The following is a 10,805-nucleotide window of genomic DNA, read 5'->3' as shown; positions in this document are numbered from 1 at the left end:
GTAAATTCATGGACTAATAACTTTTCAATATAAGTATTTCCAAACTTTACATATTAACCAACATACATCTACAAATGCAGAGATTAAAGCCTCTTTCTCCATATTAACCAACATATACAGAGACTTCACAGGCTCTCTGATCTCGAAAACAGACCTTCAAATTCCCTTTTGCGACTAAACATAATAATTATGCAACATTAGTATAACAATGTCTAGTTTTCGGGTTTAAGGTAACTACTGGCATTAGTACTAGCATTATCTTCCAAGTCGTGTCTATCAGCGGCAAGGATCCTCAAGTAACGCTCAATGTCTTTACTGTCAGTACTCTCGGTTCTTAACTGAAACCAACTGTTTGGCTTAGGTGGTACTCCACTAATGGCTATAGCAATGTCGTTAGGAAACAGATTTCGGAACACAAAAGCCTGTAGTAGTGTTGTTATCAGCAGAGCTGTCACTGTGAGTGTTGAAATAGCTGATAGAATGATTGCCAGGGTTTGAGTCACACGGTTGGTCACTTCGTTGGAGTATCTTATAGTCGCGATTGCTGCACCTGTCATTGGGAATGTGTATGCCCACCATGCTAATGAGAACCTGCACGTATATCACAAATTCTAATATGAGACGGTCTCATGATAGGATTTTCACGTGACTGGCCGACTGTCATCATTACCTGATGCCCCGGAAGAAATTGATCCTTACAGCCTGTTTCCGAAACATATATCAGGGACACGAAAATTGTCAGAAAGAAGGTGCATAAAATTAAAGGGATATTCTCTCGTATACCCCTAAACTTTTTCATTTTCTAAGATATACCCTCGTTTTTCACAAAAAAAACTTTGACCGTCAATAACTCTTGGCTACAAGTTCAGAATACGATATTTTTTTTTTTTTTTTCAAATTGACCGTCTTTAACAGGTATTCAGTTTGAAAAAGAGTTCACCGACGTCTCAACTCGTAGTCGGGAATTATGGTCGGTCCAACCATAAGTACCGGCTACGAGTTCAAAACGCTGTGAATTTTTTTTTCAAATTCAAAGCCTTGACGAGTTAATTGGTTTGAAAAAAAAAATTAACGTTTTCTGAACTCGCAACAGAGAATTATTGTCGGTCAAATTTGATTTGTGAAAAACGAGGGGTACACCTTAGAAAATGAAAAAGTTCTGGAGTACACGAAAATTAAAATAACAGGCAGTATGGATATTACAGGAAAAATTGTCAGTAATGAAGATACAGACCAGAGAAAAATAGAGGAACATGGCGATAAAGTAAGCAATCCGAGCACCATAGTTGAAAGAACCTTCAATCTTAGCCCACGCCATAGAAGCGACACTCGGTGCAGCCACAAACAGGAAAAAAACAGGATGAAGATCCTTAGGAAGAGTCTCATTTGTAGGAAGTCTCTGGTAAAGAGTTACAAACAAGACAGCATAGTGCGCCATTCCAACCGCGAAGAAAAACAAAGGTCCTTCTGTTAGTCCCATTGATGCACCCAATAAAGCCCCTACAAAATTCCCTACAACTGATAGATGGTTTGAAGGGTTCGCGACTTTGGACAGTCTACGTTGCCCTCCTGACATCCACTGGCCGTATATTTTAAGCTCGAGGCAGAGAAATGGAAACATAAATATATACCAGACTGAATGGTGTATGGTTTTAATGATCAAGGGTGGAAGACCGAGTAATAAGAAAAGGAGGGCGATGAATGGGGCGAAGAAGAAATTGACCCTGATTGGGTGGTAGTACTCTCGCCGAACTGCTTCAAAGAAGAAAAGCATCTTCAAACCATAGATAAATGCTACAACAATTACTAAGGCTACGGCAATGAACCATAAAACCAAGTTCACTTTAGGACTTATATGGAGGAAGTTCGTCGAGGGTGAAGTTGCTAGTGTTTTCCATAAGATAGCTTGGCTGCTCACTCCGAGACATATCCCAAATGAAGAGATTGGATAGCGGAGTAGAAACGGCCATGTCTTGTCGTTTGGGAGCATCAGTTCCTCTTCTGGCTGCATCACAAAACATTAAAACAACACTTGGTCAGTATAGCATTCTTACTGAGACGGTCTCATCCAGGGGCGTCTAAAATAAATGGAGACCCGGTGCACCATAAAAAATGAGGCCCTAATGTCGAAGCTTATAAATTCAGTGGCCAAAACTGGAGGCCTGGTTCCACTGCCCGTGGTCGCCCGGGGTATTAGACGCCCCTGTCTCATCAATGAGTAGTTTAATATTCCATTCTTACCCGAAGGGTGTCTAACTCAGGTCCTTCGAGGGCATCAAAATAACGATCCACAGGCAAAGCACCGTCACTATCATTAGTCCTGCGCTCTGACGTCTGTGGTGGTTCTAGTGGTTTTCTCCCGGTTATCTGTCGTTCAAGCCTGCCAGACCACGTCTTGAAAGAATCGTACCTATTATCCCTTAGATGATTATTTTGGGGAACTTTATTAGGGTATAGAGGCGGAAGAGTGTACATCCCAGTAGGAGCCTCGGGATATGCGACACCTTTAGGCATTGGTTGAGAGTAATATGCTGCTGTATTAGTAGTTTCAGAATTATGTGGAAGTTCATTAAAGGGTAAGTCTCGAAGATGATCGTTGAAGAAGACTCTTTTCGTGATTGTTCGTGCATGACGTCCTGTGGGAGATGCTGGCATGCTGATTGAAACTGATTGTATTCTGCCAGGAGCACCTTTTGGTGGTAGTGCTCCTTCCATCGCTCCTTGCGCGGTTATTTCAGTTTTCTGACATATATCAAACATTACATTCGGAAAAAAGCCTGCATGAGAGTTTTAGTAGAATGCAGAAAACATATCAAGATAAGGAAAGGCTGAATTACCGCGTCTATTGGAGTGAGGAAAGTTATGTCGCTCTCATCCTCCTCGACAATAGTATCGAAGCCAGTTATATCCCTAGATGATGTATCCCCCAAAAGTACTGGAATCACCTCCGAATCCTGTTCTGTGGAACGTGAGATTCCGCCCACCTCCATGCGAAATCCAATTACCTATTAAACCAGCAATTCTGTAATTAGTAGTAGTATGTAGCAGACTAGCATCATACAGTCATTTTTGAAAGACTGTAATTCTTCGATTACTGATACATTGATGCAAGTCATGCAAACACTCTGAAACGAAGTAGCTCGTTTGCGACAGCATCAAAATAACACAAAGCAGTGAAAAATTCAGAGGCCTGAGAGTTTCTCATGTCCGAAACAGAGGACTGTGATGAAGAAACTTCATTATTGGAGCATGATTCCTCAAAAAAGCCATCTTTTTTAAGGAAAATTAGTCGTGTTTAGAGTCCTAGGCCTTTAGATCGCACAACAACATTACCCCAACGTCTTAACTGGGTAAGGGGGTCAGAGGTACACAGCCTTACCCCTTTACTGCAACAGAAAGCGGCTTAGAAAATCATAGGAGATAAAAATGTGGTTAAAACGCTAAAGAAACTATTCCCAAAAAGCGCGTAATCCTATTAACACAAAATGTGTTCTCGGTTCAAAGTAGACAACGAATTTTGAACCATGCACTCCAGTACTTTACTCTGCTTAGGCTGAGCTAGCTAACATCGACAAAAAAACACATACAAAATTGCCGATGCATGATCAATTATATACATAATGTAACACAGAATTGCACAAACAAAAGATATCAACAGATAAAACAACATTATAAACTTACTTGGATTTGTCACTTATTTTTGTAACAATCTTTGCTCTTGAACCCGGAAATTTTTTTTAGGCAACAACATTGAAATTTTCGAAACCCAGAAATGATGAACAAAAATTGAATGCACTACGTTCCTTAGATTTATAAATATATACGTAACGAAATCTTAAATCTACGTTAAAAATGTATATTATTTACAACAATTACGTAAAATGTGCTTCACTTGTGACATAATTGAGTTTTTTTTTTTCTAAAGATTTTAAATGATGATAAATTACATGATGATTATATATATATAATTTATAAAACGCAGAAATTAAATAAGTGAAAGTAAAGGATTTAACGATTGTTTTAAAAAGATGTTACGTTTTTGGGTTAGGTTAGTAATTTAATATAGGTCGGGGTGTTAAGATGAGATCTTTAATAGTTAAAACCAAAATTAGGTTTATTGGCTTAATTTGGACAGACGTATCCCGTGTTCTATTATAAGCTCAACAACAACTTTTTCAATTACTTTTATTTATTTAAAGTCAACTAGCTCTACTTGTACCAATATTGTCACAAACTCAAATCAATTCGAGTATAAAAGTATAGTATAGATTGTTAGCAAACAAACGAGGCGGTTACCGCCTACCGGTTATGGTTTTAGATTTACATGTGAGGGTACGATTTTGATAACTTGTACCCGTTATGGGTAATTGGTCAAGTGTAAATATGAAACGGAGTATTTTCTTTGTGGGTACAGGTACGGGTAGAGCCGTAGAGCTGTACTCGAGCCGGGCAAGGCTAGATGATTGTATGACCCGGACCAGGCCTCGCGTATTTTTTTTCCCTAAAAAAGCAGGTCTAGGGTGGGCCGAGCTAGATTTTTGGAACCCGAGCCCGGCCTGTTTATTGGGCGGGCCTTACACGAGCTTGGGCGGGACATGCCAAAAATGGCTCGTTTTGCGATGTTGGGCCGGGCTGACCCGTTGCTTTGGCCAGCTCTAGGTACGGGGAGTCTACATACGCCTTCGGCCTACACAGTGAAGCCTTGTGGTTGAAGATTAAAGTTGAGCCAAATAGTTCCAAATACGATTTTCCTTTCTATTTAAATTGATTGTACTCGTCTTTTCGCCTTATATATTAGAAAAAATAACTCCATAAATATGATCTAGGTAGCACTAAAACGGACATGAATACGGACACGTGATACGATATTCTGTGAAATTTAGGACCGGGACACGTTATTTAAATTTAATAAAATATATATTTTTTAGTTATAAACGTTCGATTTTATTTTTGTAAAAGTATTTGATATTAAATTTAAATAAGTGAAAGTAAAACTTGGCCTTGATTAGAACTCGTTTTCATTTCCCAGCCAAACCCATAATCTAATCAATCTCTTTCGGTGGCTCTTTTCTCATCTAAAGAACATCATTCACCCCAAATGATGTCCAAATATCAAGGACACGCGTCGGACACGTGCCCAAATACCACGGACACGTGCCCGTATAAAAGTAGAAAGTTGGACACGGCTTTATAAGTGTCCGACACATTTAGACGTGTGTTCAACGAGTGTCGGACACGGAACGGCTGATTAAGAGAAGTGTCCGTGCTACCTAAAACGTGATATGGAATTGGTGTCTTGATTATAAGTGGTCCAGTGTGGGTTTGGGTTGAATATGCACTAGCCCAACATGGATGTTTTGAGCACGCATAAACAAGCTAGTGGGTTTGATGTGCCCAACATGGATGTTTTGAGCGCGCATACACAAGCAAGTGGGTTTGATGAGTGTTAGTGGACTGAACTTGTGTAACGTAGCACTAAAATGGACACGGACACGGATACGGATACGAACACGTGACACGACATCCTATGAAATTTAGGACACGGAACACGCTATTTAAATTTAATAAAATATTTATTTTTTAGTTATAAAAGTTCGATTTTGTTTTGTAAAAATATTTGATATTAAATTTAAATAAGTAAAGGTAAGATCTGGCCTTGATTATTACTCAATTTCATTTCACAACCAAACTCATATTCTAATCAATCTCTTTTAACAGCTCATTTTTCGTCTAAAGAACATCATTCACCCCAAATGATGTCCAAATACCAAGGACATGCGTCGGACACGTGTCCAAATAAAAGTAGCAGGTTAGACACGGCTCTATAGGTGTTCGACACGTTTAGGCGTGTGTTCGACGAGTGCCGGACACGAAAGGGCTGATTGAGGGAAGTGTCTATGCTACCTAGTTCGTATCTCTTTGTTTACAAATTAAAATATCAGATTCAATGGACGAAACAACCAATGAACACTTAGAACAAAAGCTTTATGCAGAATTATGTGATTTCCTAAAGAATCGTCACAAAAATGTTGGTGTATTCCACTTATAACTGCATGAAGGCTTAAATTGGAATAATATATCATTTGACACGCTAAGTTATTGAAGCTCTAGCTTTAGGAGCGTAATTTGAGGCGTGAATGCTTAGGTTACCACATAACTCAACAACATCCAACCCACCCTGGCATTCAATTCACAATCATAGTCTTCAACTCTTCACCAACTTAATTAACATCCTGAAAATGACACAAATTTGTCAACTTATTAATGAGACCCTACAAATTTAGGACAATTTAGCGGCCATCTAATATTGTCACCCTTAAATCCGAAATATATAATCGTCATAAATTTTGTTGTTTGAAATTAACCAAAAATCATAGTAGCAAAATCAAATTAAACTCGCTAAAATTAGTCCAATTTCAAGACGTCACCTTGAATATATTCCGCAACTTTATTTACTTTAATAGAGTTGTTGCGTATCAATACACTCGTCACAAACTCAAAAAAAAATGTTTTCAGCCTTCACAACGACATATACATAATCACATGTCAACTATTAGCCTCAATCTCGATGTCTACGACAATCGAGACTTCATTGGCTCTCTGTTGGTGAAGCATTCAGCTGGATATTATCGCGTCATTAACCATAATTTCGTTTTCCACACATGTAGGTGTAGCTGGCATAAAACTAGCGATATTACTTTAAAAGGCGGCTAAGTTGACGCTTCCAAGTCATCCTTGCTTTCAAACTTCAAGTAATTTTCAATGTCTTTACCATCTGAACTGATATTTCTTAGATGAAACCACCTTTTGTGTGGCTTAGGCGCTCTGTCGCTAATGGCTATTGAAACGTCGTTAGGGAACAGGTTTCGGAATACAAATGCCTGAAGCAAAGTTGTTATAAGAAGTCCAGTTACTGTAAGTGTAGATATTGCAGATAGAATGATTGCCATGGCTTGAGTCACCCCACTTGTCACTTCATTTGAGTATCGGATTGTCGCTATGGCTGCTCCTGTCATTGGGAATGTATATGCCCACCATGCTAACGAGAATCTGCAATTTCATCACGGAAATTAACCTCAGAGGTTCAAAGTCTACTGTCAGGTTTAACAGCACAGGAACAAAAATTACCTGATTCCACGGAAGAAATTGATCCGAACAGCCTGTTGAAACAAATCAGAAGAAATCGACTGTATCAGAAAGAATTCGCGTAAATAGAAGTTAAAACCATTATAAAGCAAAAAATAATGCTCACCAGTGAGAAGTAAAGGAAAAGGGCAATGAAGTAAGCAATTCGTGCTCCATAATCGAAAGAACCTTGAATCTTAGCCCAAGCCATAGACGCGACACTAGGTGCAGCGACAAACAGGAAAAACACAGGATGTAGATCCTTAGGAAGAGTCTCATTTGTTGGAAGTCTCTGATAAAGAGTCACAAACAGTACAGTATAGTGAGCCAACCCAATCGCGAAGAAAAATAAAGGTCCTTCCTTTAGTCCCATAGATGCACCCAACAAAGCCCCAACGAAATTCCCGACAACTGACAGATGGTTTGATGGGTTCGCGACTTTGGATAGTCTGCGTTGCCCTCCTGACATCCATTGACCATAAATTTTAAGTTCGAGGCAGAGGAATGGAACCATAAACACATACCAAATGGCATGGTGAAGATTTGTAGTGACAGATGGCGGGATTCCTAGAAGTAAAAATAAGAGGGCTATGAATGGAGCGAAGAAGAAGTTGACTCTTATTGGGTGGTAGTACTCACGACGAACTGCCTCAAAATAGAAAGTTATCTTCAGTACATAGATTATGGTCACTGCGATTACTAAGGCTAATGAAATGTACCATAGAACCATGTTTACAATAGGGCTAACATGTAGGAAACTTGTGGAGGGTGAAGAAGCTAGTGTTTTCCATAAGATTGCTTGGCTGCTCACACCGAGACAGATACCAAATGCTGATACAGGAAATCGGAGAAGAAACGGCCATGTTTTGTCGTCAGGGAGCATCAACTGTTCTGATGGCTGCAAGGGAAATACAGAATATTCAATTAATCTGACTACTAGTTTCCAGAGAGACGGTCTCAGACATTTTAAAGTAATCAACTTACGCGGAGAGTGTCTAACTCAGGTCCTTCAAGAGCATCAAAATACCGATCCACAGGTAACACCCCTTCAGCATCATTCCCAACCCTGCTGCGCTCAGGTTCAGGTTCAGTAGCCTTTCCACGAAGATGTGAGAGCTGTCTCTCGAGTCTACCAGACCACGTCTTAAAAGAATCGAACCTAGTATCCCTTAACCGATCACCATTAGGACTTCTACCCTCACCGCACATGACAGGCACGGCTTTAGGCATCGGCTGAGAATAATACTTTGTTCTAACTGCTGGCTCTATATTCTCAGTAGGAGGAATTTCTATGACAGACATGTCTATAGGATGATCATTGAAGTATACTTTTCTGGGGGTCTGTAACAGCCCTGTTGGTGTTGCTGGCACACTGTATGACTGTGATTGAATGCTGTCAAATTCCGCTTTTCGCCCTGTTGATGTTTCAGTTTCCTGGTATACACCAGAAACTATGTCAGCAGCTGATTTAGAACACAACAGAATCCTAACTGGTCATTTGGATCACATTCGGGTTTAAGTCAGGTTAATTCAGGTCAGTTTACGAGATCACTAGGAAAATCGTTATAGGGTACAGCTGAAAGCATGGGCGGATCTAGGGGGCCCGGGTGGGCACGTGCCCACCATGAATTTTTCGGGATAAATTTTTTATAAGTAACAAAAATGATCAATAGTTTATCTGGTTCAGTTAGTAAGTTCTTTAATTGAGCTTTGAAAGGTCAAAGGTTCGATTCTTGGTGCCGTAGGTTTTTATCAAGGCCCATCTATCCCAGGGTTCGAACCCTTGACCTCAAGGTTACATACCATCTTCTCTACCATTGAACCACTCGTGTATATCTTATCATAGGAGATATTATTTATTTTTATTTACAAAGTACATTTATTTCAAATTTAAATATTTCAGAAGAAAGTTCAAAATAAAATACTAATTTTTAAACTAAAAAAATTAGTTATTTTTCTATTTTTTGGGAGAAAAAAAAATCCGTATTAAAAAAATGCGGTTTAAAATAAAAAATAATGTATCGGAAAAAAATTTGTGCCCCCCTTTCGATAAATTCCTGCGTCCGCCCCTGGCTGAAAGATCAATTAAATTAGGAAATTTGAAAATCATATGAACTAACATTTTCATTTCCTTCAATAATGGTATCAAAGCCGGCTAATTCGATCGTTGATATCGCTTCAAGAAGCGATGGAATCACTTCAGTATCCAGCTTTGTTGAAGCTGTGTGTTCTCCCATCTCCATAACCAAGCTGTGTTTCCTAAAACAGTAACCTTTAATTAGTTTAATAAATACGTCATTTGTTATCTATTCGTTTTTGCACAAAGACCAATGAAATGTTTCAAAATGATTTTCGAAAAAAAAAAATATATTTCAAGATCTTGATACCCATTAGTCCATTACAAAGTATACAGAACAGCCAAAATAACAAAATATTCGTAACAAAATGATTTAGAGTCCGTTAACATAAACCATCGTACAAACTTTGCTAATGATCAAGAGACTTCATAGAGCACCGACAAGTAACCAAGAAAATTAATACAAAATGTCACCCGTGATATTATCCGTCTCAAAATGATTTGGGATCGACAAAACACGACTAAAAAACATTTCAGAAGTTTACTAGTTTAGTAGTTTAGCATCATAGCATGTGTGTTAGTAAACTTACTTGGGTTGCTAATTTACTTCCTTTGTTTCGTCGTAAACCCGTAAAATTCAGAGAAACCCAAATGCTTGAAACTTACTGAAGAATTAACTGTATGAGACCAAGATATTAAGGAATTTATGGTGTTTAAATTGTTTGAATCAGCAAATATTATTCCGAGATTATGGGGTATTTTGAGTAAGAAGTAAACCAAGAAGACAGTCCACGAAAACAAGCTGTCACTTTTATTTCCGTAACAATGTATGGACCATGTGCCTTTGAGGTTTCAAGAATCTAATTTATATATAGAAACTATTTAGGCTACGCCGGAAAATTAATTATTTCCTTCCACTTGTACAAGTATTTTATATGGCGTTTTAGGTTGTAATCAATTTTATTACGGCATAGTCTATCCGGGATGTCCCGGTTATTTGTTTACCAGTTTCATTTTGGATGTTTTAGTCAATTATTTATCTCTTTATATTTGAGAATGCATGAGCAATTTGATTATATACACTCAATTTGGTTCATTTCTCATCTAATAGTTAGTCCCTCTTCTTTTTTTAATTTTAGTGTCAAAACAAAAGATAAACAAATGACTGAGATGGAGAGTATTTGAAAATATTTGTTAGTTTATAAAAAAATTCAATATATAAAATGTGGCAAGTCATTTTGTGAGAAAATCGAGTAATGATTGAGGCGTAGTTAAATATTATTTGAACTTTTTTTTTGTTGTATATCATTTGGTGTGTGTCCAATTTTGAGCTGAGCAGCAAGGTAGGACCAATATGACATTATGACGGTAAAATTCTTCCTTTGTGAGTTTTAAGACTTCTGCATTCAAATGTTCTTTGAACCTGAAGAGTGGGATGAATAGGCTCCTAATATTCGAACTCGTACCTTCATGGAGGTCATGGTCATTAGGCCTTAATATTACATATTAATTTTGTAAGAAAATCACCTCAATCAAAAGTTAATGGTATATTGGAAGTGTGGAACTCAATCATATTTATATGAGTAATATGAATAATTGTTTG

General features: G+C 38.2%; 2 protein-coding genes across 3 annotated transcripts; both read right to left on the bottom strand.

The window, feature by feature from the left end:
- On the bottom strand, window positions 1-4,001 carry LOC141656656 (S-type anion channel SLAH2-like). The gene is made up of 6 exons (XM_074463628.1): window positions 3,682-4,001; window positions 2,838-3,005; window positions 2,242-2,742; window positions 1,235-2,005; window positions 671-702; window positions 1-591 (listed from the first exon to the last, which is right to left on the bottom strand). The coding sequence occupies exons 2-6, from the start codon at window positions 2,988-2,990 to the stop codon at window positions 213-215; spliced, it is 1,836 nt and encodes a 611-aa protein (XP_074319729.1). The 5' UTR covers window positions 2,991-3,005; window positions 3,682-4,001; the 3' UTR covers window positions 1-212.
- A 2,428-nt stretch (window positions 4,002-6,429) lies between these two features.
- LOC141656657 (S-type anion channel SLAH3-like) lies at window positions 6,430-10,045 on the bottom strand. Of its 2 annotated transcripts, none has more exons than XM_074463629.1 (6): window positions 9,793-10,045; window positions 9,246-9,384; window positions 8,110-8,559; window positions 7,253-8,023; window positions 7,129-7,160; window positions 6,430-7,050 (listed from the first exon to the last, which is right to left on the bottom strand). In XM_074463629.1, the coding sequence occupies exons 2-6, from the start codon at window positions 9,366-9,368 to the stop codon at window positions 6,711-6,713; spliced, it is 1,716 nt and encodes a 571-aa protein (XP_074319730.1). In that variant the 5' UTR covers window positions 9,369-9,384; window positions 9,793-10,045; the 3' UTR covers window positions 6,430-6,710. The 2 variants fall into 2 exon arrangements, with proteins under 2 accessions (XP_074319730.1, XP_074319731.1); XM_074463630.1 differs by having other exon boundaries at window positions 9,246-9,397; window positions 9,793-9,938.
- Between the last annotated feature and the right edge of the window lie 760 nt (window positions 10,046-10,805).

The sequence above is a fragment of the Silene latifolia genome, chromosome 5 (assembly GCF_048544455.1).
Source record: "Silene latifolia isolate original U9 population chromosome 5, ASM4854445v1, whole genome shotgun sequence".
Taxonomy (NCBI): Eukaryota; Viridiplantae; Streptophyta; class Magnoliopsida; order Caryophyllales; family Caryophyllaceae; genus Silene; species Silene latifolia.
Note: the sequence above shows the minus strand (reverse complement) of the source record. Positions and strands in the feature narration are given on the sequence as shown.

Excerpts from the sequence above, each read along its gene's own strand:
- LOC141656657 (XM_074463629.1), bottom strand. The coding sequence starts at position 9,368 with ATGGAGATGGGAGAACACACAGCTTCAACAAAGCTGGATACTGAAGTG. Across the intron at positions 8,560-9,245 it reads TTATTGAAGGAAATGAAAAT|GAAACTGAAACATCAACAGG; the intron begins GTTAGTTCATAT and ends GGTGTATACCAG. Across the intron at positions 7,051-7,128 it reads AATTTCTTCCGTGGAATCAG|ATTCTCGTTAGCATGGTGGG; the intron begins GTAATTTTTGTT and ends ATGAAATTGCAG.
- LOC141656656 (XM_074463628.1), bottom strand. The coding sequence starts at position 2,990 with ATGGAGGTGGGCGGAATCTCACGTTCCACAGAACAGGATTCGGAGGTG. Across the intron at positions 2,006-2,241 it reads CTGAGTTAGACACCCTTCGG|CCAGAAGAGGAACTGATGCT; the intron begins GTAAGAATGGAA and ends TTTGTGATGCAG. Across the intron at positions 703-1,234 it reads TGTTCCTCTATTTTTCTCTG|GCTGTAAGGATCAATTTCTT; the intron begins GTCTGTATCTTC and ends TTTCGGAAACAG.